This window comes from Gavialis gangeticus, unplaced genomic scaffold (assembly GCF_001723915.1).
Source record: "Gavialis gangeticus isolate Ggan-Ray unplaced genomic scaffold, GavGan_comp1, whole genome shotgun sequence".
NCBI classification, from domain to species: domain Eukaryota; kingdom Metazoa; phylum Chordata; order Crocodylia; family Gavialidae; genus Gavialis; species Gavialis gangeticus.
Genome location: NW_017729031.1, coordinates 113,951,190 through 113,976,709, shown reverse-complemented (window position 1 = coordinate 113,976,709; position 25,520 = coordinate 113,951,190). Strand labels below are relative to the sequence as shown.

The following is a 25,520-nucleotide window of genomic DNA, read 5'->3' as shown; positions in this document are numbered from 1 at the left end:
GGATGGAAATTGCCATATGATTATCATTCTCTCTTAGTAAGAAGAGAGCCAACTTGTTTCAAATGATTTCATAATCCTCACTTGGTATAGATGAAATGTCACTGTCCCAACACTAGATGTCAGCTCTTTCTTTTAAGGAACATTTCCTATTCATCTGTGTTTAGAGGTAGAGGAAAATGGGATTCTAGAATACAGAGCATAAGTCAGGAGTGGTCAAAATATAGCCTGTGGGCCAGATCTGGTCTGCTAGTTGATTGCATCTGACCCATGCCCTGTGGCGTACCGCATGGGGCTGAGCTCTGCCTGTTCCCACCCAGGGCATCCTGTGCTGTGGTCCAGCCTGCACCTGCCCCTGCCCCATACCTGCTGATAGCCCTATAGCCCTGACCAGTGTGCACAGCTTCCTGGTGGGGCTGCTTTCACTCAGTCACCTGCAGGTGGCTGCTCATTGTGCAGGGCAGGCAGAGTGGGTAGGTGGCTGGGAGTTGGAGCCCTGTGCACTGGGGCCAGGAGCTGGCTGCATGCAGCTGGGGTGACTGGGGCCACCGGCAGAACTGCCGTGGCCACCACCAGTTCCCTGCACTACCTGCTGCCTGGAGTGGTGCAGCAGGGGCAAAAAGGAGGAAGAGAAACTGGGCAGCTGCACCAGGAACAGCCCTACCAGGAAGCTATGTATGCTGGCACAGTGCCCTCGGTGGGACAGGGCAAAGCTTGCCCCATGCAGAGTACTGTGGGCTGGATGTGGGGGGGAGGTGGACTGCACTGCCTGGGCAAGCTCTGCTGCATGTGTCCCCTGTCTCACCATCCCTCCCTTCATTCCTGGCTGGCTGGCTGGCTTTCGGGACCCAACACGTGAGTACCCCACACACTCACCCCCTCCACCTCCACACCCCATATACAAGGGTAAGACTTTATTTTGAGCTATCATGCAATCATCTCTATATGCACTGCTCAAAAAGCATAAATCAGGATAAAAATATTGTTGAATAAAATTAAAATATGTTATAGTAGATGTTTTATTTTTAGCCATATGGGTTTTTATCTATAATTTGTTAAAATATCTTGTGAAAGATTTTGTGTGTGTGGCCCTCCACATCTCAGTAAAACTAGTTAAGTGGTTTGCCAGCCAAAACAATTGCCCACCCTGGTGTAAGTTAACAGCCCATTCTCAGATAGCTAACAGTGCTAAAATCTCACAACAAAGTATTAATATTTCTAGGTGAAAGATGAGTCACAATGGAGGCTCATTATTTATTTGTTTATCTTCCATTTCAGTATTAAAATATTAATGGGGGTGGAGAATAATTAACACTTCTTGCATGCCTTGCAGAGATTTTCAGAATTTTAAGAGTAGTTTGGCAATAGAACAGAATACTTAAACAAAAAAAATAGCATAAGCCAATACTCCAGTCTTCCAAATTCATTCAATTTAAAAGTGTTGGAGCATTTCAACTGTAGGACAGTGTTGGGTTTCAGAGAAGCTTTTGGGTTCAGTTAAAGTTGAGAGCTTCCTGCCACTATGAAACTGATCTTTGGGCTCACAACTGAGAACTTCGATGCAAGAGTCAGGAGATGAATCTCAGTGAAAATTTGACTCCACCTTTAATTCTATCAGTATCTATCCCTGTCACCCATGTAAAGTCCCATTCATTTTTCCAAGATTGATCTATGCCCCTGAATCCATGGGTCTGTTCCCTCCACATCCAGGCACAATTTTCCTTATCTATAGAGGAAAAAGAAATGGAGAGAAGAGATTCCATTCCCCACCCCCCAAACCCTTCCCCTCCAACAAACAAGACATCAGAAGCTGTATGAACTTATCTGCATTTCTTGGTGTGTTACATAGCCTCTTTATGTGTTTTAGTTTCCAAGTCCATGGCAGGTGGCCTCTTCTGTGAATGGACAGCAAAGCGAAAGATTTGGTTTCTTAGCTTTTGGAATTCTGGTATATTTTCAACATCCATCTCAACTGTGTGAGGCAACATCATTTATTCTGGCATAGCTGTGGAACCATTGACTGCCTTGGACCATTCTTCCTTGTAGGAATAGTAGTTCTTAGCTACTTCTGGAAGTGTAAGTCTGCAGACTATGCCTTTCTGATAAACTTACATAAGTCTGATTGCAAGAACAGTGTAGAAAAATGATATTTGATCTGAAATTAGTTTTTTTCCATTAATAACATCAGCGAGAGATGATCTTACTACCAACAATATTAAAAATGCTATGTGACTGAGTCCTGCTCAAACTTGTTTAAGATTAACAGCTGACTCTATTTTTATACCCTGTAACAACTGAGATGCCAACTGTTGTACTAAAGGAATTGAACTGTTTGCAACTAAGGTGTGAAACCAAATACTATTATTTGACCTACTGAATGCTTATAAAATCTTGGGGAGGTTCCTCACATTACCCTAGGGACTGAGAGCATTTCTCTAATGTACTAAACCCGTACTTGGAGGACAGAGCTATAGTAAGTTGATGGCTTGTGAATCGCATGCCGTTATCTTCCATTACAAAGCTCTACATTTGCATTGCTGAGCTGGCTTTCCCATTTTTCTTTTCCTCTAACATGCTTTGTGTTGAGTTGGTAGTGTTGGAATAATGCAGCCATGATGGTCTAGGAATTGTGAGTGGCAAGGATTATTGTGACTGATACCTTTTTATTGGACCAGCCACATGTGGACTTAGAAAAGCTGCTGGATGCATTGCATTCATCATTGGATCAGATCTGCATTCAGCAGAATTGCATTGCATTCGAAAGCTTGTGTAAGCATACCCCAGCCATGCAGCTGGTCAAATAAAACATGCCACCCACTGCAGTCCTTGCCTCTTATACTGACTCGTGCATCCTCTAGGACAGAGGTTCTCAAACTGTGGTCTGGGGGCCACCGCTGGTCCACGAGCTCCATTCGGCTGGTCTGCAGAAAGGTTGCAGAACAATCGAGAATATCTGTACTTGTAAGAGAACAGATATTAAAATATGAGTTGCGTGCTCTGATTTGTAGAACAAAAAAAAGTTTAGCTGAGATCCTCAACAATTTTCAAGTGGTCTGCGAAAAAAAAAGTTTGAGAACCACTGCTCTAGGACTTTTAGAGGAAAGGTGCAGCCCTTTATGAAGCTGTCCAATATAACGGGGAGATTTTTAGTGATGGACTGTTACTAGTGATGCAGGTTCTGGCCTTGGGCACGGCCTGTTTGACCTGAACATGTTACTGAACTTTGCCTTGGCATGACCATTATGATGCTGAGCTCCTATTTAAGCCTGAATTAAACCAGTGAAGAAGGTAACTGAAGTTTTAAATGCTGCTTTGAGGTCCTTCAATGGAAATCACTGTAATGGTGTAAAATTGCCTGCTGTTTATGTGCTTTGTGATGACTGAGGTGCCCCTGGCTGCTCTGAGAGAAAGGTGTGAGACTTGACACAACCACAGCCGGCAGGAGAATTCAGGATGGCAAAACTGCCCCCGGGGGCTGTCTAGCTCAGGGTCAGAGCAGCGCTTACTGACCAGGCCCCAGGCCCCGTGTAGCTGGGAGATCCTCTGGGCCCCGGGGGCTGTCTGGCTCAGGCCCGGGATGTGCTGTTACTCTCCTCCGGGCTCCCTTTGCTCACGTTAAACAGCACCTGCCTGGCCTGCAAACTCCCCCCAGCGGAGACCAGTGTTGCCAGGTATATGATAATTATCATGTTTGTACAATAGTTTCAACTCTTGTACAACATGCAATCAATAATAGTACAAACGTTCAAAATGCACAATAATTTTGAGGCAGCTCGTTGATGCAGTGCATGCATCACCCACCTCACTCTCTGGACGTCTTAACTGACGTTTGGGCTTGCTCCCGGCTCGCTCTCATCACGAAGGGACTTTGATCCCGAAAGCTTGCAGAAAAGGCCCATTTTCTTGCGATTTCCCAGTTGGTCTAATAACAGGTATCATTTTGGAACCAAGAGTTCTAGTTTTTTGTATGTCTTCAAAATAAAGACTGGGTTTTTGGTCATAGCTGTGTTGGTCTAAGGACACAGGTAGGCCAGGGTCTTGGAGTAGATGTGATCTCTTTTATTAGACCAACTGAGTCGGTGGGAGGGGAAACAAATTTTTGGCAAGGTTTTGGGTGCAGCCCCCCTTCGTCCGTCATGGGGGGGGGGGGTGTGTCTCTGCTGGCCTGAGACTTCAAAGTCACATTTCAACGTTGATGATCCAGTTGTCGCCCACGGGCGAGTCCAAGCGAGCAACGTGAAATAAAGACGACTTGATCGCACGTGCATTTCCGGGTTTTTCCAGCGCACCGCAAGCTTTCCGCAAAGGCGGTGTTTCCCACGCGGTCGTTTCCTATTTCAGACCCGCTGAGCCTCGCGGCCAACCCCGCCCCGCGCAGAGGTCACCGCGGCCGTCACGCACGCGTCGCGTGGTGGCGTCATCACGCCGCCTACGAAGTGCTGCCGCGTCCCGGGAACCGGCGCCTGGAGCCTGAGGAGCGAGCGAGTGAGTCCGCGCGCCGGGGCTCCTCGTGGCTGGGCCCTGCCCCACTCCCCGCCCAGGCCCGGAGCGGTGGCGGCGCCGGCCCTCGCGGCCGCTTCTCCGCAACCTTGCGTGCGCCCCCCTCGCTGGGAGCCGGGAACGGCCCGTGTCCCCGGCCCAGCCGCGCTGGCGGCAGCGCCCCCCCGTGGGAAGCGACAGGAGCCCCGGGTCGTGCCCGAGTAGTACGGCGGGCTTTCCGCGCAGTGCTCTCATTTCCCGCCCGCCACCGCCTTCCAAATGGCTGTGCCCCGTCGTGCTGCCAGGGGGTCAGAGCAGCGCTTCTCGACTAGGAGCCAGGCCCCCTGCGGGGCCGGGAGATCCTCTGGGCTACGGCACCTCCTGAATCTGCGGGGGACCTGCAGAAGCCACTGACAGGCTGGGTGGCAAGCACCCGTGGAAGCTGTCGGTGGTGTTGTCGGGGAGTCCCACCGGCCCTTCCCAAGGCATCAGCATCAGCCGTCCAGGCTGCGGGGGGCACTGGCCCTGTTGGGGGAGGGGGGGGCATGAGCACCCCAGTGCACCCGCTACCAGTTGCCTGTCGAGGGCAGTTGGTGTCTCAAACCTGATTCACCAGATAAACTTTCACATCTCTGAGGGGTCTTTCTGAGTTCTTTGCAATGGAAAAGCTGCTCTCTTCTTTTTCTGTAGGCAAGAAAAGAGCGAAAACAACATTGGCATTTTTTGAGGGCTGCCTTGAGTCTATCGAGTGAGACCCCACGGTTTAAAGACACGATTACTGAAGGTTTGTAGGGCTGGACCTGGCTCAAGCCTGTAATGCTAGGTCAGCAATGTGCAGCCAGGGAACTGTGGCACCCTAGGATGCTGCAGGATCCTTTTAAGGGTGATGCACAGTATTAGCACCTGTAAGTGTTTGCGGACCTAACACATGATTCACCACATAAACCCAAGTATTTTCAAATAGGCTTCTTTAGCGTCAGAGACATTCTGATCTGTTGAGGTCTTTCTGAGTTCATGTAATAGCAAAATTGTCCTATTATTTCTCGGTAGTCAAAAACCAAGTGAAAGCTACATTGTTGGCACTTCCAAAGGGGCCTTGGGTCTAACAAGGGGTACCTTGATTTTAAAAAGGTTGAGAACCGCTGTGCTAGGTACTGTGCAGACACGCAATGAACATCCTTTCCCTGATGAACTTGCTGGGTATCAGTCTGCACATTGCATGGTAATCACTGTGTGATAGAAGATGTTTGATAGGTTGTTTAGGTTCATAAATACTGTTTTTCAAAATTTGCTGCTACATGTTGAAAACAAATTCACCTGAAACAACTAAGTTTTAATTTTCCAACAACTGGTAAGAGTGTCCTAGGTATATCTGGAGATGTGAATGGAGTAGTAATTCAAGCTGCAGGGATGTGCAACTCAGACTTTTGAGGGCCACTTGCAAGTTATGGTTCCAAATGGGGGACTTCCACAAATGGGATCTGCCCTGATCCAGATGCAAGTCCTCAGCATCTTTGCAAGTAGAGAAACTGGACCATAGACTCAGTTACCGTGATTTGGTGTGCATTGCAGATACAGGAGTTGCTCAACATGTTTTTCCATCCTTTTAATAAAGTGGTTGTCATAGAGAGCTATGGTGAGCCACTAGGGTTTCTCTGGCAGGTCTCATGTTTCACACCTCTATTGCACTGCAAAGATTCAAAGTGAAGGTGATACATTTCCCCCCACCTCCCCCCAAGTCCTCCTGAAATAACTTTTCTCTTTTTCCTGTTTTCAGGACATTTTTAATTTCACAAATTTGGAGTATTACAAATCTGGATTCCATGTCTTTTCTTGTAAGTAAACCAGAACGAATTAGGGTGAGTGTTATATGCCTTCTAGTTTTATTCCAAATAGCACTGCATTTATATAAATTGTTCACTTCCATACACGAAATGGTTGCAGGAATGGGGCCTGAGATTGAGCCCTATTGACTTGAGTGCCATTTGGACACAAGGCCTTCAGTGTTCTTATTACCTGAAACTTATAACCAGAAAGCTAGATTTTTAAGTTTATTTTTGCAAGTGCCTACTTGCAGAGGGAGAAAGTACTTCTAGAATCTATTGATCTCTGAGCAAGGTACTGTATGTGCTTATAATGTGCTTGTATAATATGATAATAAGCATTCATTCTCTTCAAGTATTGGTCATTCAGTAGAATCTTATTACAAGGAACCATGTTTATAGCAAATCCTCCCTTTAACAATCCCAACAGCAAGAACCAATTTTTTTCATTAACTTTATTATAGCAGACACCCTCTTAATGAATTCTTCTTTTGAGTCCATGGCAGTTTGTTATAATGAAGTTATACTGTTTTTGCTGTTGTACAGTTGTGGCTTTATAATCCCTTATAATTGAGAAAAATTGCAGAAATATTAGTCTTCCACTTCTTTTCTCTTTGAAAACATGCTTTTGGTTGGTCTTAGCGCATATATTTTGGCTATTGTTCTAAACTTAAAATTCATATAGAAGTTTTATATTTAACTTAAATGTTCCTTTTTTAATGGTTGGAACAATACAGCTTTGTTCTAGTGCTTAAAAATCAGGCAGCATATAAAACAAAATTAAAACTTGAAAATAAATTACATGGAAAATTACTTAATGTATTTTTTAATATAAAACACCAATACTGCAGGTAGGGAACTGCATCTTAAATATGAATTTAATTTTTTTTAACCTTTATGGAGTTGAACTGAAAGATCAGAGCAATGTACCCATCAGTCTAACTGCTACCCTGAGTTTTAAACATTGTTTAAAAATGTTCTTTTGGAAGAAGCTAACGCTTCATTAGCATGTGTACTTTTAATATTTAGTTTAACTGATAAAAATAGACCTCTTCAAGGCAGTCGGCATCTAAACACATCATAACGTTTATGAGCACTAGAATGTTTTGCAAGAGTAGGAGTATGAAGTATAGCATGTTTTTTAGCCTAAGAGTGTATTTGGCCTTATTTGCTAGTGTAGAGCTTCCTGATTGAGTGATATGAAGGTACAGTAAAATCTGAATCTTTTGTAGCCAAGTAATTCAAAACCCACTTAATTCACAGTGGGTTGCTGAATTAAGGATGAGCTGTTTGCTGTGGCTGGTGTTCTGAAGGACACTGTTTCTCTACTCTGCTGGAGCGCCACAAGTGGTCCATCACAGTTGATCAAAAAGTGATGCCTTTTGAAATAAAACAGCAGGAAAGAGATGGAACACTCAGGAGTCCTGCTCAACTTTTCTGCAGCTCTGTATACCTCTGGCTACTTCATAGACCCTCATCTTTGCAGGGAGTAAGGAATTTAAATCCTGCAGAGTATCTTGAACCTCATGAATTTGAAATGCAGGGGACCAAAACATTTCAAAGTCAGTATAAAAGGGTTCAAATTATCCAAATTACTGTCAGTACATACAGACTTTGTTCACCTGCATGCAGACATTAGTAACAGATAATAACTGAGGCACTATCCCAGTGACTAATTAAGCATATTTTATGGTATGCAGCCCAAGGAGTTCCAATTGTAAAACAACAGCAATGATTGAGGGACATTTTTTCTCTAGGTCAGTCTAAGTGCCAGCACCATCTGCAAATCTGCCATCCCCAATTCCACCAAACTGTCCTCCTCCCTCTCCCCCAGCAGACCCGCTGGCGCTAACCCCTGATCATGCCAAACTGCCCCAATCCCACCAAACTGTTTCCAAGCGTTTATGGTCCAAGGGACCAGAAAATGGCTTCAAATGACAAGATAGCCATATTTCAAATTTTCTATATCATAAAGTGTACAAAAACATATCTTTTCAGCTGTGAGTGACAGTAGCTTTGAAGGATCCAATACTTTAAACTATCTGATATTGAACTAACAAAGTTTTTCCTGTACTAACTGCTCTGGAATCTACATTATGCAGAAGTTGGTTGTGTGCTGCCTGTGGGTGTATGCCATTATACAGATATGGGAATGTTTGCCATTTGAAACAGAAGTAGTTGGTTATGGCAGATTGGAGGGGGATATCTCAAGTGATCGATGAGCTCCTCTGTACTGTGCAAGTGTTAGAATAGTTAAAAGTCATTGGTATAATTCTGTCTTGAGTGATATTGAAAAAAAAAGCTGTTGAATGTATCTAGAGAAAATAATTAACTGGCTTTGGGGTTTTCTTCTTTAGAGGTGGGTGTCCGAAAAGTTCATTGTTGAAGGCTTAAGAGAGTTGGAGTTGTTTGGAGGTAAGTACTGTTTTGTTTTGTTTTTTAGATCCTTCAATAGAAATCTTGTTTGTTTTGAACATGAAGGTACCTATCTGGTGTAAATTAATGTCCAACTGCCACATAAATGAACAGATCAATTGGTAGTACTAAATTTTCAGATTGGCTCACAAAAGTGAATTTAGAAGGAAATAATTTGTCATATTATGTACAGGAGTTGATTTACAGCCTGTTGTAGTGCAGGTCTCTGGGCCTTTCAGTTCATGTTTCATAACATTGTCTGAATAACCTGTTCTCTATGTTAAGTGCAGATTTTGAGCCTGAAAAAGTTACTTGCAACTTGTTAAATTTGCAAGCAAAAGCAAATGTTAAAACAACCTTACGACTTCCCAGCAGAGCTGCCACACAATGAGCTGGGTTCTGTTCTGCCTCATACCTCGTTATCACAATTGGCAGCTGAATTCTGATCATAGACCATCTGGTAGGTGATGTAAGCAATGGAAGGAAGATATCTGGGGTGGAGAAAAAATCCATTTTACTTATACATTGAACAGATATGATCTTTCCATGTTTGGCTTCGTAACTACATTGAAACACATTTTTGTATCAGATGTTATTAAGCTGTGTCCACTTTCACCATGGTTACAAACCAATACCATTTAACAGAAGTCCTTAGCATAGCTTTTGAAAAATATTCCTGCTAACTCTAGGCATCAAAACCAGATTGGTTACACTGCTCAGTAGTGTGTTAAGCTACAGGGATACCAAAATTGTTTTAGAACCTGACTGTAGCTAGTATATCTTTGCTGATGATGAGGCCTGGACTATTTCCAGGGTTTTTGTTTTTTCCTGACTTACCAATGCTTCTTAGAAGAAATAACTTGTAAAATATCTGCCACAGTATAAAAAAGCTGATTTAGAACCCTTCCTCTGAGAAGCTCTTAACTCTAGTATAAATAATGTAATTCCATCGGATTTTAATGTGAATTGTACTTGGGTTGAGAGTGGAACTACTGCATTTTACTTAAGCCCCTTGCTGCCTAGCAACACTGTTAGAAGTAGCCTAAGAAGGTTCAAATAAGATTTTTTGGTACTTTAGGAGATGTGGAATTCTGCAAAATATTTCTCCATTTTCTGCATCTTTCTTGTATGTGTTGTTAAACATTCTGAGATTATTTAAGTAAATTTTCCCCCTAGATATGAAAATACATCCATATCATCATCTTTTAAAAATGGATTAAAGATCAGAAATTAAAAAAAAAAAGTATGACTGATGATGAGGCTGTTTGAATCTGTTTAATTTCTGTGCTTTTTGATTACATTTCTACCTGTACCATTCTTGATATTTTTCATAGTTTGTAACTTACCATTGCAAATTTAATTGTCAATTTAAAATTTTCTGTCTGAGAGTGTTTACCTGTGTGTGCCTAGTACCAAAAGCTTACTTTTGGGTTATTTACATATCTGTTGAAGAAAACATGGTGAACGATTAATTTCTTTAATCCAGAGCAGCCTCTGGGTGACTCTCGGAGAAAAGTAAGTGATTTTTCTTGCAGGCTGTGGTGCTGTGTTTCATTGCATGGAGATATTTCCTTGTGGAAGCTTGATTTTTCTTTTTACCTTATTTATGTCATCTATAGATTTAGATTACATTTGTGGAAACAGGTTTCACCCTGGAAAGCAGATTTTGGTGTGTGGTTTTGAAATGCTTGCGTGTGGTGGTTCAGTCATAATTCTAAAATTTATTCTCCAAAGCTCATGTTTTCAAATTGTTTACTGCTTCTGTATACTACACTTAAGTTGTCTTGCATTTGTTTCTGAAAAGCACCAAGCACCTGTAGCTCGTATTTACCTGAAATCATTTGAAGCTCTGTGTGTCCTGAATGTTTGAAAACTGGGGCTGCGTTTCAGGTTGAACATTCAAAATTAGTACCTACTTCTGAACATTTTGACTATAATTTCCTTTCTTTACTTTCTACCAATTCACCGAAAGAGGGCCCAGCATCAAAAAACAGAATTGGATAATCTTCAGTTTTAAACGGGCTTTACCTTGCAAAATTCCATTGTGATTGCTATCTGTCTGATGTGCTTCAGAGCCCACATTACCAGTTTCATGCCTTTAACTGGTGCTGCATTTGGCATTGAATGTTTCACATTCTTAAAGATTAAATATTCTGTGGTGCCATGAAATACAAACCACACATATGATATAGCCAAAACAGGACAGCTTGGACTGGTCTAGTTCTTGTAGTCCTGGCCACAGAGGTTGTCTTAGCCTTTAAATTGGTATTAAATAAGCGATAATTCTGATAATGATAACTTTAAGCTCAAACTTGTGTAACAATTTAGCTTGTGCCTACAATTTTACTTGTGCAGACTAAACAGATAAAAGTCAGGTTTATATTGGATTTGGTGTTTCCAGATGATATAGCCTCAGTTTAAACTCATTGTTTTACAGTGATGTCTTTTGTTAGGTTGTTGCAAGTTTTTGTTTAGATTAGTCTGGAGACAAAATGCATCCATTGTGCGTAATTTGTCTCTCTAAATGGAAGACATTAGTGGGTACTTAGACATCTTTGTAGTGTTGGTGCTGAAGTTTTTTGCATTAAAAAAAGCACCAAAATAACTTTTCTATTTGGGTAGCTGTGGAAGCAGGGCAGTATTTACTTAGGGAAAGGAAATTATTGTAACTTGAGTCAAAAGTGAGCATGAGACACTTAAGTGAAAACAACAAGTACCAAAATATTCTGTTTTACTATGGCAACAAACCCCAAATGTAATCCAAATGAATTTGATTTGGCAAATTCAACTCCTTACTGGAGTTGCACAGCTCTGGTTTCTTCATGGCATTGATAACAGAGCAATTCCCCTTTCAAAAATAGTTTTCTTAAATGAAAGTCAAGTTAAATCCTAAACAGAAAGCCTGAGATTCCAACTGTTAATGAAGATCACATCTTATAAAGCTAATAAGGCATGGCTTTATCTTCCAGCTTTCATGACTTTTAACTGTACACCAAAATATGTCCTGTGTGAAAACCTTAGGAAACTTTTTTGCAGTATTTCATAAATTAACATTTCAGTTTAATGTCATGTTAATATTTTTATTCTTGTACAGTGTTTAACATTTCATTAGAGTCCCTTTTGCATTAATATCTAGTTATTTTTAAAGCTTTCAAACTCTTAATGTTTCTACAGAGGTGAATGAAGTTTTCTGACATACTAGACTGTTTCTAAAAGGGTGCTGATAGTTTCTTCCATTTCAACTGAAACAGCCTGAGCTATATACTTGAAAATAATAGATTAAACTTATTTCATCTTTTTGCATGTGTTTTGTTGGCTTGTGTCATATCTGGGGTGGCTTTTATTAAAGCAAACCACTTACAGATTGCATACCAGCTGTCATTGCTCCAATAATGCTGCTTTTCAAGCCTTCAGTTTTCATTTCCTTGGTGGTGCCTTTCTGCTTTAGAGGTTTCCATCTGCCTGTATGCCTTTCCTGTTAATCCTGCTGTTGACAGGAGTGATTGGAAATGCTGAAAATTATAGTGAACAGGGCAATAACTGCAAATCGGAATTGGTAGAAATCTTTAATGGAAGTCTGCAGATAAGAATGGGTCTCAGCCTTCAATTCACAGCCAAATGACAGGTTTGTAACTGGAGCAAAAGATTGTAATCATTAGCCTCCAATCATGGCTGAGACATCCTAGTTGATATTTCCCTGCATGTCATTAGAATGATCTGGTACAATACTGTAGGGTCTCTTACTGAGGTTTACAATAGGCTTTGTGTCTTCTCCTCACAGATTGGTTACTACCCCTGTTTTACAGCTGGGAGAAAATGAGGCACAGCATGCCTTGCCCAAGGTCACACGTTCAGTTACATGGCTGGGACCACAACCCTGGTTTTTTGACTCTTAGAGTGTGTATTACACATTAAGGGCAGCACTGTGCAGAGATACCGAAGCTGTCTACACACTAGTCCTGACCCAGAAGTAATAGAGCTGCATTAGTAGGGCAGTGCACTTGAACTAAAGCCCTTCTGCTCTTCAGACTTAATTAGCTGGGGCACAGCATTGTATGGGTACAGTTATGTTGCTTCTGCTTGAGGACACACACAACTAGCTCAGGTCTCACTGCATTGTAATGCCCTGAGCCAGATAAGCCTCCACCTGCTTCTTACCCAAGATATCTCTAGAATCACTTGTATTCAGAAGAAGAATGGAAAGTTGCATGCCAGTACTGAACCAAGGTTTGTTTATATTTTAGTGGCCAAGGACAGGAGATTGACTCAGTGGTGTAATAAAACTTTCCCATCTCTGGCATTAGTAATTCTGCAGCATCTAAAGAGTAACACTTGCTCTGTTGCTCTGGAGCATTCATTGCTGAAGTAGTGCCTCAAACATCTAGGATAAGAATTTTTTTTAAATCCCATTTTAATTTTTCAAGATTCAAATAATCAACAGCTAATCATATTACACCATTTGCTTTAACACTATAGTTATCATTGTTTTTAAAAAAAATATACAGATAATGGTTAACTTCCTTTAGCAGATTCTAGATTTGACAGACTGCTTGTGACAGACATTGATACAAGTTTATCCAATTACCCAGCAAGTATCAGGCTGAGTAGTATGATATTACCACCTTCATAATGGTCATCTTACTTTTATTCTAAATTTAAAGAACTTAAATGTAAATGAAACTGCCAGTCACTTATGAGGCAGATCCTTATCCTTCCTGAATCTTCAGGTTGACTGAACAAATTGCTTCAGGTGAGTTTTGTGTTGTTCCCTATGTCTCATGTGGAATGTTAACTTGGAAATCTAATACCATGGCTATTGGCCACATTCAGACACTGAATTTCTCCTGGAAGAGGCAGGAGAAACCACAAATGTACAGAGGTTTGGGATTATTCTCCCAGAGCAAAAATGATTCCCCCAGGAGAAAACTAACCTGGGAACAACTAGGTGTCATTCACTCTCAGGAAAGTAAATATCTTTTACACATTCTCTCCTGAGAGAAGCCACAACACAGTCCTTCAGCATCACAGGGTGCTTTGCCAATTCTCCCAGATCATATGAACATGAGTACACAGCCATTGTGACCTTTCAGCGTTAATAATCAGTTGAGCAGAAACAATCATCGGCTCTGGAACTGCGGGCATGAATAGTATGCCACCACTGTTTTGTTCTTTTCTTCAGGGTTGATTTGTGACAGCAAGTAAACATTCACAGCTGAGATCTTTACTCTGACTTTGAAATAAAAATCTGCTCCATTCCAATTTTTGTCTGGAATGTACATTTAACCTTTGAAATGTTTTCTGTTAGAATAGCTGACGTGAAGCTGCCTGTTCTGCAACCAATAGTCACTGTGAGCTTATCAGTACTTGGAAGTATCATCTCAGTATGATTAGTGGCCCAGAGTCTGATCTCTAGCAAGTATATAAACTGCAAAATCTGCATAGAAACACCTTTTATAGGACCTATTTTCTCATGTTCTTAATATTAGAATCTGAGGCCTTACCATTTCTCCAAGAAGGTAGTGCTTCAGCGGACATCCTTTTCCTCTGTTAAACTGGTTCTTTCCACTTAAGGAAACTAGAGATTTTATCTTGGTTCACTTTGCTTTAATTGTGGTAGAGAAATTGGGATCCTGTATTCACATGTTTAATATAATCATCAAAGAGAAAAGTTAGCTTGCCAAAAGCTGTTACGTTGTGAGCAACTTCGGAAGGAGTCCGCCTCATTGGGCAGTCTCAGAAGCTCTCTGTTGGTGTCTCATTTGTCCATAAGACTTCCATCTCTGCAAACATCAGTCTAATGCTGATCTAAGCCACCAATGAAAATAAATCTGGGATAAACCCAATTCCCAGTGCACATTTAATGTATTGAAAAAGCTTCCATCAGTTTGCTACAAGCTGTAGTGCTATTCTCAGGAGAGCCAGCATTGAAATAACAAAAGCTCTGGAGATTAAGTAGAATTGTGAGTTAAAATCTCCAGAGTTGATTGTGTTCTGTGAGCTGCTGCTCTGAGTATAGATGCCTTCATAATACTAAACCTAGCATCTCAATAAATGCTGTGTTACATGCCAGTTTGGAGGTGGTCTTGCAGATCTAGGAGGACATGCATTGGGGACTAAAATGCAGGAGAGCACTTCGGGTTAGGACTGACTTATGTTGCTTTATCTATGCATTGTCCTCCTGTTTTATACATTTTAAAGTAATTTGCCAGGTTCAGCTTCAGTGTTTTAAAGGACCTTACTATGCATAACTGGTGTCAGCAGTTTAGCATTATTAGCTCTTTAAATCAAGCTTGATTTGGTCCTTAGGAACAGTGGTTTGACAGTTGTTTTGAGCCCATTTTAATGTTTTTTATCAGTTGCTACTTAATGAAGCAGCTATTTAATACTAGTATCAAGAATGCTTTAAAACAGTGATGAGGAAGTGGAATAACATTTTGTATTAAATAGCTTGTGATTAAAGAAACCTAACTAAATCTTCAGTGGGGTTATAGCTACTATGGTCCCTTGTGATGTCACACAACTGTAAAATAACATTTCTCCTTCAGTGATCAAAATAAGTGTATATTTTCAGATTCACTCCTCTGCTAGATTATGAGAGATTCAGAATATGTCTTTTATAGCAAATTTGCAGCTGGACATGAGTGAGTTAGAAAGAGTCTAGTGTTCTGAGGTGTCAGGGCATGTTTAATATTTCTGGCAGTTTTAAGATGGATTCATCTTCTTTATCCGCATCTAGCAACATAAATGTATTTGACCTTTGGGTCACAGAGAGAACAAATCCAGGGCCCAAGTGTGTCACACTCCTAATTAGAACAAAAACTGAGGGATGAAATAACCCTGCAAGAAATAATGTAACGTGCCTAAACAATGGGAAAAGGCTCCTCTTGCTTTTCTGGAAACCCCACCCAGGAAAATTGGAATGCAGCTGTGCTTTCGGCATGGCCAAAACTTGAGACCTCCTTTTGTGCTTCTAATCATTTGTCAGTTTTTGTGACAGACTCCTATAACGCAGCTCAGACTATAATGCCTCTATGAAATTGCAGAGCTTGGTTGAAATGAGTTTTAAGCATGACTGAGCATGAACAGAGGGGAACATTTATCTTTTCTGCTGGTGCATGTAGTTATAGCAGAAATCTCTGTTGGGTATAGTGAATAGAATCTGATAGGCTTGGGAGTGTGGCTGCTGTGTTCATTTGGACTAGCTCTTGGCTGCAGCTAAACTCTTGCTCTTATTTAGAGCTGCTTTTTTTGTTTGTGCCTGATCTATATGTCTGGAGCAAAGTTGGTTCATCATTTCCTGCGAATACAAGAATTCAGCTGTTTGTCTTACCACAGAGAGCACTTGAACAGATAAGCAGCTGAAAAGCAGAAGCCTCTGCATTGTACAAGAAAAGCTTCTTGCCAGTATGCAGAAAGAGTGCTACAGACAGGATTTCATTTGATTGCCTGTGCAGAGGCAGATGGCTGGTAGTATTAAAAACTTGTAAAAGGTGGGAGAAAGTGTATTGTTCTGAAGGGACAGGGGTAAGGCTGTCATGCACAGCAGCAATTGGCTTTGTTAAAATCTTTTTTGCGGGGACCTTTTTTACAGTAAATAGGAAATTACCTTGTTTGGTTATATGCAATGGGATGCAGATGTCTGGACCTTATGAAATGAGACATTTCCTGGATTGAAAAAATATCTGAGAGGATACAATTCTGCTTTTACTTTCAAATTCCCTTCATTAATACACATATATGTCCAAGTACTGTAAACATGTGCATTAACATGTATCATAGCTGCTTTTCTAGATGACCTTTGTTTCTCTCGCTGACTTTTCTCTTGTTTTTCTAGACCAATGAAGCGAGCTCAGAGTCGATAGCATCTTCCCCCAAAAGGGACGCCATGAGCAGCTTTTCACCAGATAGCAACTGTTATGAGTTGCTCACCATTATAGGTAATGTTCCTAAGGAAAGAACTTTCATTTTTCAAGGATCCTTCTACAAAGGAAGCTGGATGTTCCTTTTATGACTTCTTGTTTTCTGAAATGTTTTTTTCTTTCTTGGTTGTATTATTAATTGTAAAATCACTTCCTGTCTTGAAAGCCTTACAGTTGAATCTAAAGGATGGACAGGATGTGAGAAGGTTGTATGGTCCTGAAGTTAAAATGAAAGGGCACTAGATGGGACTCTTGAGTCTTTTTTCTAGCCCAGCCATTTGCTTTATTGGTGATTCTCTGCAAGTCACTTCACTACCTCTCTGTGCCTCAATTGTTTTTTAATCTGCAAAACAGGAAAGTAATGCCCCACTTCTCAGAAGAGTTGGGAACACATGCTTATAGGTGGTGTACTTTAAATGAAAGCTTACGTTTTATTGTAACAACTTGTTATTCCACAAATTTGTAAACAGTTGTTCAGGTGAGAGAGGGTGTGAGCATTACTGCTGAAGAAGTAGTATTAACGGAAACTTTCCAGCAGTGAGGTTCAAGCAACGATGGTATTTTGGTGCTCATGGAATGAATTTCTCTTTCTCTTCCAGGCCAAGGCTTTGAGGATCTGATGATTGTAAATCTAGCCAGGTATAAACCAACAGGAGACTATGTGACAGTCAGAAGGATTAACCTGGAGGCCTGCACTAATGAGATGGTGACATTTTTGCAGGTAACGTTGTGTAGCCTCTTTCATTTATACTGAAACAATTTGAGATCTAAGATACAAGACACTATAGAAACAGATTATTATTTTAGGGGGGTTGTCCTGGCTGAAATCGAGACTTTTTATTGAATCTGTTTGCTTTTGGAGGAATTATCCCTCACTTGCAGGAATGAACTTTCCATGCTGAACTGCTAGAAGCACATCCTAAGAATTTAGTTTCAAAGCAGAGAGTTAGTGGATAAGTCTTCAAATTCAGGAGATCTCATGCCATAATTTGTTTATCCTTCTCCAGTAAATAGAGACATGGATCTTGACAGAAAGGAGATACTCCTTTTTTTTTTAATGCATCAAAAACATCTCTATGTTCCTTGAGTTGGGAAGCTGGGATTGTCAGTGGGCACTCCTGAGTCCAGTGCTAAGTGAGTAATACCCATTTGCAGATATCAAACCAGGACAGTCCAACTCTAGTGAGAAATTATTCCAGCTGTCAAACCTCTCCTCTCTGCAAAAGAAAATAAGGATTTCTGTTGACAAGGTTCAGGATAATCATCTGATGAAAGAATTTTAAAGCTTCGCTTGCTACTAGACTTAACATTAGACTTTAGGTGATGACACTGAAGTTTTCAAATGCTTGGACAAAAATAGTCTGTTCTGTGAAGAGAGTGTTTATTGAGGACACGGATGTGCAATTTCACGCATATGACTAAAGAACAACAGAAAATCTTCACCTAAGCTAAGACACAGCAACAACACACAATTTAGAACGTACAACTTAGCCTACTTTAAGACACAGCAGCAACTGCATAAGTCTTCCATAGTCCCAGGGACAGTCTGCAACCAGGCGTTCAGAAGTTTTGTTTTGTTTTGTTTTGTTTTGTTTGGGGGGGGCGGGTTCACAGTAGGTTTAGCTGTTGAGGGCAGTCCCACGGACCTTATTTTTGCCTGGGTTTTTACAGGCGATCTGCACCCCCTTCTCCACCTTTGGTGCTGTGACAGTGGCATACTTTTTTCATCTGGTGTTTGATTACATGCCTTGGGATGTTTGTCTGATGGTTCCTTGTTTTCACCAGTCTCACTTTGAAATGTAAATGTAGCCCCTCCCCCTGCCCCCCCCACAAATCTACAGTTAAAGGGCCAGAGACTTTTGTGTTGGCCCCATAGTTTGGCCAGTACAGTCTGTTTTAAATGTCCAGAACACAGATGCTCTGTACTCTGGATCTCTACAGTTAGTTATTTAACTGTGCTCTTATTCTAAGTATCTTTTTTGCTTTTAGGGTGAACTTCATGTGTCCAAGCTCTTCAGCCATCCCAACATTGTGCCATACAAAGCAACCTTCATAGCTGATGATGAGCTATGGGTAGTGACACCCTTCATGGCCTATGGTAAGTGGAGAAGGAACACTTGTATTATTTGACAGGGTCAGCTAGTGGTTTTGGGAAAAGACTGTTATTTTAGGAGGTGACATCATCAGTTCTTTCTGCTCCATCAAAAACATTTCTTGGTTTTTTTCTAGGTTCTGCAAAGGATTTAATCTGTACCCATTTTACAGATGGCATGTGTGAACTGGCTATTGCTTATATCCTCCAAGGAGTTCTGAAAGCCCTTGACTATATTCACCATATGGGTTATGTACACAGGTAAAAAGGGAATCGCCTCTCCTACTCTGTGTAGAATCTGCTGCAAAGTCTTGCAAACGACATTAATTCAGAGGGAACTGGGTAGCTCATGGGACTGTTAATAGATTATGATGCCTTTCTCGTTTAAGCTGCCTGGTTCAGCCTAGGGTGGTAGTGCTTGAGCATTGCTATAATCTGACAGCTGTTTGATAGACTGTGAAATGAGTTGTCTATCTCAGTTCATTTTCCTGGAGACCAAAGGAATTCATGGTAAGAGGCATCCTGTTCAATCTTACAGTTAAGAAAACTATGCTGACAGCTGCAGAGGGAGTTAGGATTGAGGGAAAATGAGGAGTTTGCCCTGATAGTTACAGTGTCCAGGACCTTTAGGCCTGCACTTTTCTTTATTGTAAAACTATTACTTTTTAAAAAGTAAACCAAAGGTTGAACCTGGGGTAAAGTGCATTAGTAATGTAGGTCCAGATTTAGGTCTTTGCCAGGGCCTCTGAGGTATAAAGATGAGAAAAGGGAGGTTGTGACAGCAGAAAATAGCTGTAATCCTTTGTCAAGGAAGTTGTTAGGGGCTATGAGAGGACTATGACAGGAAGAGAGTATAGTTAGGGAATGTAGTAATTTCTCCAGAACCCAAAGTATAAATTTAAATCCGTTTCTTCTTATGGAAATGACAGGGGGCAGGTGACAGTGTAGCCACCTGCTGCTGACATATTGAGGTCTCTGCATATGGAGGCATAGGGAATTGGGTCCATGTGTCTACTGGCTTTATTGTAATATTACACAATATTCATAGGTGGCTGTTAAGGGTCAAATTCTTCCCTTCTTTCATTGCTGCTTACTATATTGCTCTTGGATGCTGTTGGGGCAGTTATCTTCTGTGCCTTCAATCAATGAAACACTGAGTAAATTAGAGCTTCAGTCTTTCCACAGACTCGCTTTAACTTCTAGCTTTATTCAAATAATGGTAAAAACATGCCTGTTTTTGGCTGTTTTTTTCTTTAAAGGAGTTGAAGGCATTTTTATGCATAAGCGCATGATATTATTGGGCTGTTCTGATCTCTCATCCAAAACCAGTGCCTGCAGCCACTTAATCTGTTTGTTGCCCCCCGCCCCGCCCAAATTCCTCCCAAACTATTGTGTATAGTGGAAGTAAGTTTCTAAAGCGGATTGTAGAAGGCTCCCAACTGTTGGGTATTTGATAAATGGACCAGCAACATATCTAGGCTTCAGATTACTCCCTCCTTAGCTCCTATATAGAATGCACATAGAGGGATGCCGTGAGGACTTGAAATTCCTTCTAGGGTAAGTAATCTTTGACTTTCTTGCTTTAAGGAGCGTGAAAGCCAGCCATATCCTCATCTCTGTGGATGGAAAGGTGTATCTCTCTGGCTTACGAAGTAACCTGAGTATGATCAACCATGGGCAGCGACTCAAAGTTGTTCATGATTTCCCCAAGTACAGCATCAAGGTCCTTCCCTGGCTCAGCCCTGAAGTTTTACAGCAGGTATGTTCGAAGATCTTTGGTCGCTCATTTTCTTCCTCTTTCTCAGTCTTGACTTGATGGAAAACAGTTCCAGACAAGACACACAAATTTATTTTCAAGCTAATTTTGTAGCCTTGGAAGAACATGTGACCACATAGCCATGATTGTTGGAAGAGATGCATCAGACTTTCTTGGAATTTGCTTTCTTTCCCCCATTTTAGGTTTCAATGCAAATTACTCAATTTCATAGTAAGAGAACTGGGCTCTTGGGCACTTGTATAGCCAAACTTACTTACTCTCCTTAATAGAACATGGTGCTCGCAGCCATCTGCAAAACCAAACTTCTCCCCATGGCCTTTCTTACCTCATGGGAGAGCCCCTAATGGTGGCTACGCAGGTCTGACAACACTCATCCTGAGGTTTATGAGCTGCTCACATGAATATCTTTACATTCTGTGGGACTTCATGTGTTGTGGTTCCCTTTAGTAACTGGCAGGAAGAGTTTTAAAGACAGACTCTGTCTCTTCCAGTTGGTCCCCCAGGGGTGGCAGAGAAAGCAATGAAGGCAGACTTCCTTCCTGAACCTGACTGGAATCTTGGATGCCAGGTCAGGACCTTCACCTGCAGTGCTTGTGTTGCCACCTTAGCAGAATCAGCTGTTTAAAGGTTATGTCCTAATCTGCTTGTACACAGCATTTGTAATCTTGCTGTGTTTGTGTGGTTCTGGGACACGGTTCAGTGATGACAAACTCTGACTGCTCAGAGCCACTGATGTTGTTTCATAAAGTTAAACTGACATCTTAGAAACTTTTAGTGTCACTTTTCCTTCTATTATCTTTTCCTGCTTGCACCTTTTTTCTTAAAAATAATTAAAAACAGCAGTGTGGCAGGGGGGAAGTGAGTGTTAATTGGATTAAAATGAGCCTGTGAGAAGGTCTGCGTAATGACATTGGTAGGATCTTTGCCTGCTAGGCAGTGTTCAGGTTTCTGGTGGTGTTTCCAAAAGCTAGAAGGAGAATGCTATAAGTAGCACCTAGGTATGTGTAGCTAGATAGGTTCATCTTGAGTATTTGCAGGCTTCCCCAGGACCAAAATGTGTTAGCACCTCACAACCCTGAATATATTAAATCTATACGGTAGCAATGTGTTTTATCCATTTTACAGGTGGAGAAACAAGGCAAAGAGGGGTTAAGCAGCTTCCTCATGCTGACATGGAAGATAAAGGTGGAGTAGGGAATTGAATGATCCTGCATTTCCCAAGTGACAAACTAGTGCCCCAACCCCTGAGCTGTCCTCCTCCTGCCTCCATGGAAGAAACAAACTGACTGCTCATCTTTTTTAAATTCAAATCTGTTGTCTTGTAGTATAAAAACATAAAATTCCCCTGTTGGAGTCTAGAATATTTTGATTTCACCAGTTTTAGCTCTTCCTCATTGGTAGCTGATCAGATTCTCACAAGGCTACATGTAACATTTACCTGAATCTGTATCTAATTCTGCCTCTCTTTCCTAGAATCTCCAAGGCTATGATGCAAAATCTGACATTTATAGCGTGGGGATAACGGCCTGTGAACTGGCAAATGGACATGTCCCATTTAAAGATATGCCTCCTACTCAGGTAGAGTTTACTTCTGTTCTCTGTGTGGCTTCTGTTCTCCTTCCAGCCCAGCAATTTAACTGCATGCTGTGCAGCCAGGAAAATAGATTCTGTACTGTTCTTGTAGTTCTCTGCAAGAAGCCAAGCTAGTAGCATCAGTGGGAGATGTAAAACACAAATTCTGACCTTGTGAGGTCATTAACATACAATGGCCCTTTTTCACCAAGTTAAGACTATTAACCCTGGGACTCTGAGCAGATTACAAGATGGTTAAGTATACTGTGTCTTTTCTTACCTCTGTTTTGGTTCTTTTTCTTTCTTTCTTATTAGATAGCATTGCTGTTAAACTGATGACTTTGCCAGCCTGAACATCTCTAAATGTCTTCACATACTTTTTTAGACAGAGACCTATGAGGTTATCTCTTTGCTAGTATAGGATTATTCCCTAATGTTATTTTTAGTGCTGTCTTCCCAGTCCAGTCTTAATTGTTCTAAAATATAGAGATTTTTTAAAAATACTCTGGGTTTGGACTTGTTACTGATTGGTTTGTCAAATGCACATTAAGCCCCCACTTTTATTTCTCCTCTTGGGGCTCTTTTCTTTCCCGAATACAAGGATACATCTGGACAGATGCATCACGTGGGTTTCTGTTGAAGCTGGGAATCCAATATAACACACAGTTCATGAGACAGGGAATTAAAGTTGATCCCTTCCTCAAATGCTAGATGTGAGCCTTCTCCCACCAAAGTTGGTAGCAAGTCAGTCTTCCACTGTTTTCAGGAGAATCAGGAAAATCCCATTTAGTGTAAAACAATCCTGGCTTGCAGACTGACTGTGGGCAGCATCTCACAGTCAGACTGTCTTTTCTTTTTTCATGTGGGCAAGCACTTGAATTCTTCCAGAAATCAGGGACTCACCTGGAAAGATGGAATAAAAATATCTACTACGAAATTTAAGCTAGAGAACTCAATTGACTGTTTGACACCTCTCTGCACACAGATGATGTTGTGCACGTGGGTTGCTCTTGCGGTATAGAAATTAGTTGGAATGTGTAACCTCTACCAGCTTAGAAAGATGCATACTTCTGAGCTATCCTGTGTGGCTGAAGTTACATCATTGCTCTGGTAATGAAAGCATTGTTCAGAACATTCCTACAGAAGTGGTATTACTGGAGTCTTGGATGTGAAGGTTTAAGGAAAATTTGGGAGGCAATGTTTCTACCTGTTCTAGTCTCTCCTCACTGTTAGTGCAAGCTGACTTATTCTTATACCTAGTCACTTCATGAAACCCTGCTGGCAAAATAAAGGTGTCCAAATGCTGCTGAGGGACTGAGGATCCAACAGAAGTTCCGTGAGCAATTTTCCTAAATCAGGGGAATCCTAATAGTACAGCAAAGGCTCTGATTTTTTCCCCCCTATGCAACATCTGCTTTCTTTGAACTGTCAAACTGGATATCTAACCTTTACAGGTTATAAATGTGCATACAAAAGTTGCCTGCCTCTGATTTCCATCAAGTAAGACTCCTTCAAGGGTCCAGAAGCTGCACTGTGGAGTTGTACACTATGACTTGTGGGATCAGACCTCATGTGAAAACAGCATTGAGCCTACTACATTCTGATTGTAGCAATCCATTAGATTAGCCACTGAAGAATGCTAGAATCTGTCTTGCATAAAGAGCAGGGCTGCATGAAAGCATGATGTTTTCTGGTCATGGACTGCTTGTAGTACACCACAGTTGATTATTTTTGTATATTAACATGATGACAATTGAATTTATCCTAGTGGGACCTGCCAGCTCTCTTACTGTGCTCTTCTGTTGTCTGTATTGTGCATGTAGCACTTTTTTCATCCTTTTCCTTTCAGATGCTCTTGGAGAAGTTGAATGGGACAGTTCCATGTCTGCTGGACACCACCACGATTCCTGCTGATGAGCTAACTATGAAACCATCCCGCTCAGGTGCTAACTCAGGGATTGGTGAAGGCATGGCTGTTAGCAACGTGAGGGCCTCCAATGGAGAGTCGACGCTGCATCCTTATCTTCGGACTTTCTCACCCCATTTCCATAACTTTGTAGAGCAGTGTCTGCAGCGTAACCCAGATTTCAGGTACAGCTGTAATAGGAGTCTGTGGTCACAGGCATGCTGTTAAACACCGTTTGGGGCCTGGTTATTTTAACTTTTGGCTCTCTCTGATACTGAGGTTGCTTAATCAAGGTTTCTGAGTTGGGTCTACAGTGGTATTTAATTAAGTGATCATTGAAAAGCAAACTGCATTAAATTGTACCCTGTATGTACAGCAAAAGAGCTGTGCAGATAGTTCTACATATGTTTCCTGAAGGCAGTAGTGTAGTACTTCAGTGGGACTTCCCTTCAGAGATCTCATAGCATTTCGAAGTTCCTAACAGCCTCACAACCTCCTTCTTAGGTGGTAGTGTTTTACAGCTGGAGAAACTGAGGTAAAAGTTAAATACCTTGGCCACCACACCCCAGATCTTTGGTGTATGCTGGGAAGCTAAGCCAGGAGTTGGGACTTCCAGTCCCCAGTGGCTCTGTTTTCACCAATAGGAACACTTCTGTTGTGTAGCCCAGGGGTTTTCAACCTTTTTAAAGAAGAGTACCCCTTTTGGTGGCAGTGGTCAGACGGGGGGCGGGGGGCTTGCACACTGCCGCCACCACCCGCCATGCCCCACTTTCTCACAGCCAGTCACACATACAGCTCCGTGGGCTGCTGACAGGCCTTACACCCAGCCAGTCGCACACCACCTTTCACCAACCCGCAGAGCCACACATGTGACCAGCTGTTGGAAAGCGGCGCATGGTGGTGGCATGGGGCAGTGTGCAGCAGTGGCAGTGCGGGGTGGTGAATGGTGGTGGCAGCTTCCCCCCCGGAGGTGGCGGTACAAGGTGATGAGTGGCAGTACTCTGTCCCCACTTGCCTGCATGTACCCCCTAGGACCTTCCCAAGTACCCCTAGGGGTATGCATACTCCCAGTTGACAACCCCTGGTCTAGCCAGTACAGCTTATCTTGAGATTGTCATGAATGAATGCTCTAAAGCAGATACCCTGTTTGGAACAGTTCATTTTATGCAGGTTAGGCTCAGAGAAAAGTTGGAATAGTCTGTTTACCTCGAAGTTGTTAGGTGGCAAGCAGGATGTAGAATCATATTTCCTTCTGGTTCTGATGTTTCATATTTCACAGAAGAGTAAAAAGATGAAATACTCTTTTGGGCAGGAATTTTTAATGTGAGGTATCTCTGGGCTCTGTGATAATGCAAATTACCTTGAACAAATACTGCTGCCTTTGTCTGAGGTAATTTGCATTATCACAGAGCTCTGAGATACCTCAACACGCAAAAATTCCTGCGCGGAAGAGTATTCCATCTTTTTACTCTTCTGTGAAATATGAAATATCAGAACCAGAAGGAAATATGATTCTACATCCTGCTTGCCACCTAACAAC

The 25,520-nt window shown here is 41.7% G+C and overlaps 1 protein-coding gene across 1 annotated transcript in view; it reads left to right on the top strand.

Moving 5' to 3' along the window:
- Nucleotides 1–4,414: 4,414 nt before the first annotated feature.
- The window catches only part of STRADA (STE20-related kinase adaptor alpha), a 30,861-nt gene continuing 9,755 nt past the window's right edge, over nt 4,415–25,520 (top strand). The window contains exons 1-11 of the mRNA XM_019523606.1: nt 4,415–4,482; nt 6,254–6,335; nt 8,657–8,714; nt 10,201–10,229; nt 16,549–16,651; nt 17,233–17,354; nt 18,623–18,731; nt 18,863–18,986; nt 20,313–20,484; nt 21,976–22,080; nt 23,924–24,165. Coding sequence (XP_019379151.1) covers nt 6,300–6,335; nt 8,657–8,714; nt 10,201–10,229; nt 16,549–16,651; nt 17,233–17,354; nt 18,623–18,731; nt 18,863–18,986; nt 20,313–20,484; nt 21,976–22,080; nt 23,924–24,165 — 1,100 coding nt within the window. The 5' untranslated portion in view covers nt 4,415–4,482; nt 6,254–6,299. The remainder of the gene's footprint in view (nt 4,483–6,253; nt 6,336–8,656; nt 8,715–10,200; nt 10,230–16,548; nt 16,652–17,232; nt 17,355–18,622; nt 18,732–18,862; nt 18,987–20,312; nt 20,485–21,975; nt 22,081–23,923; nt 24,166–25,520) is intronic.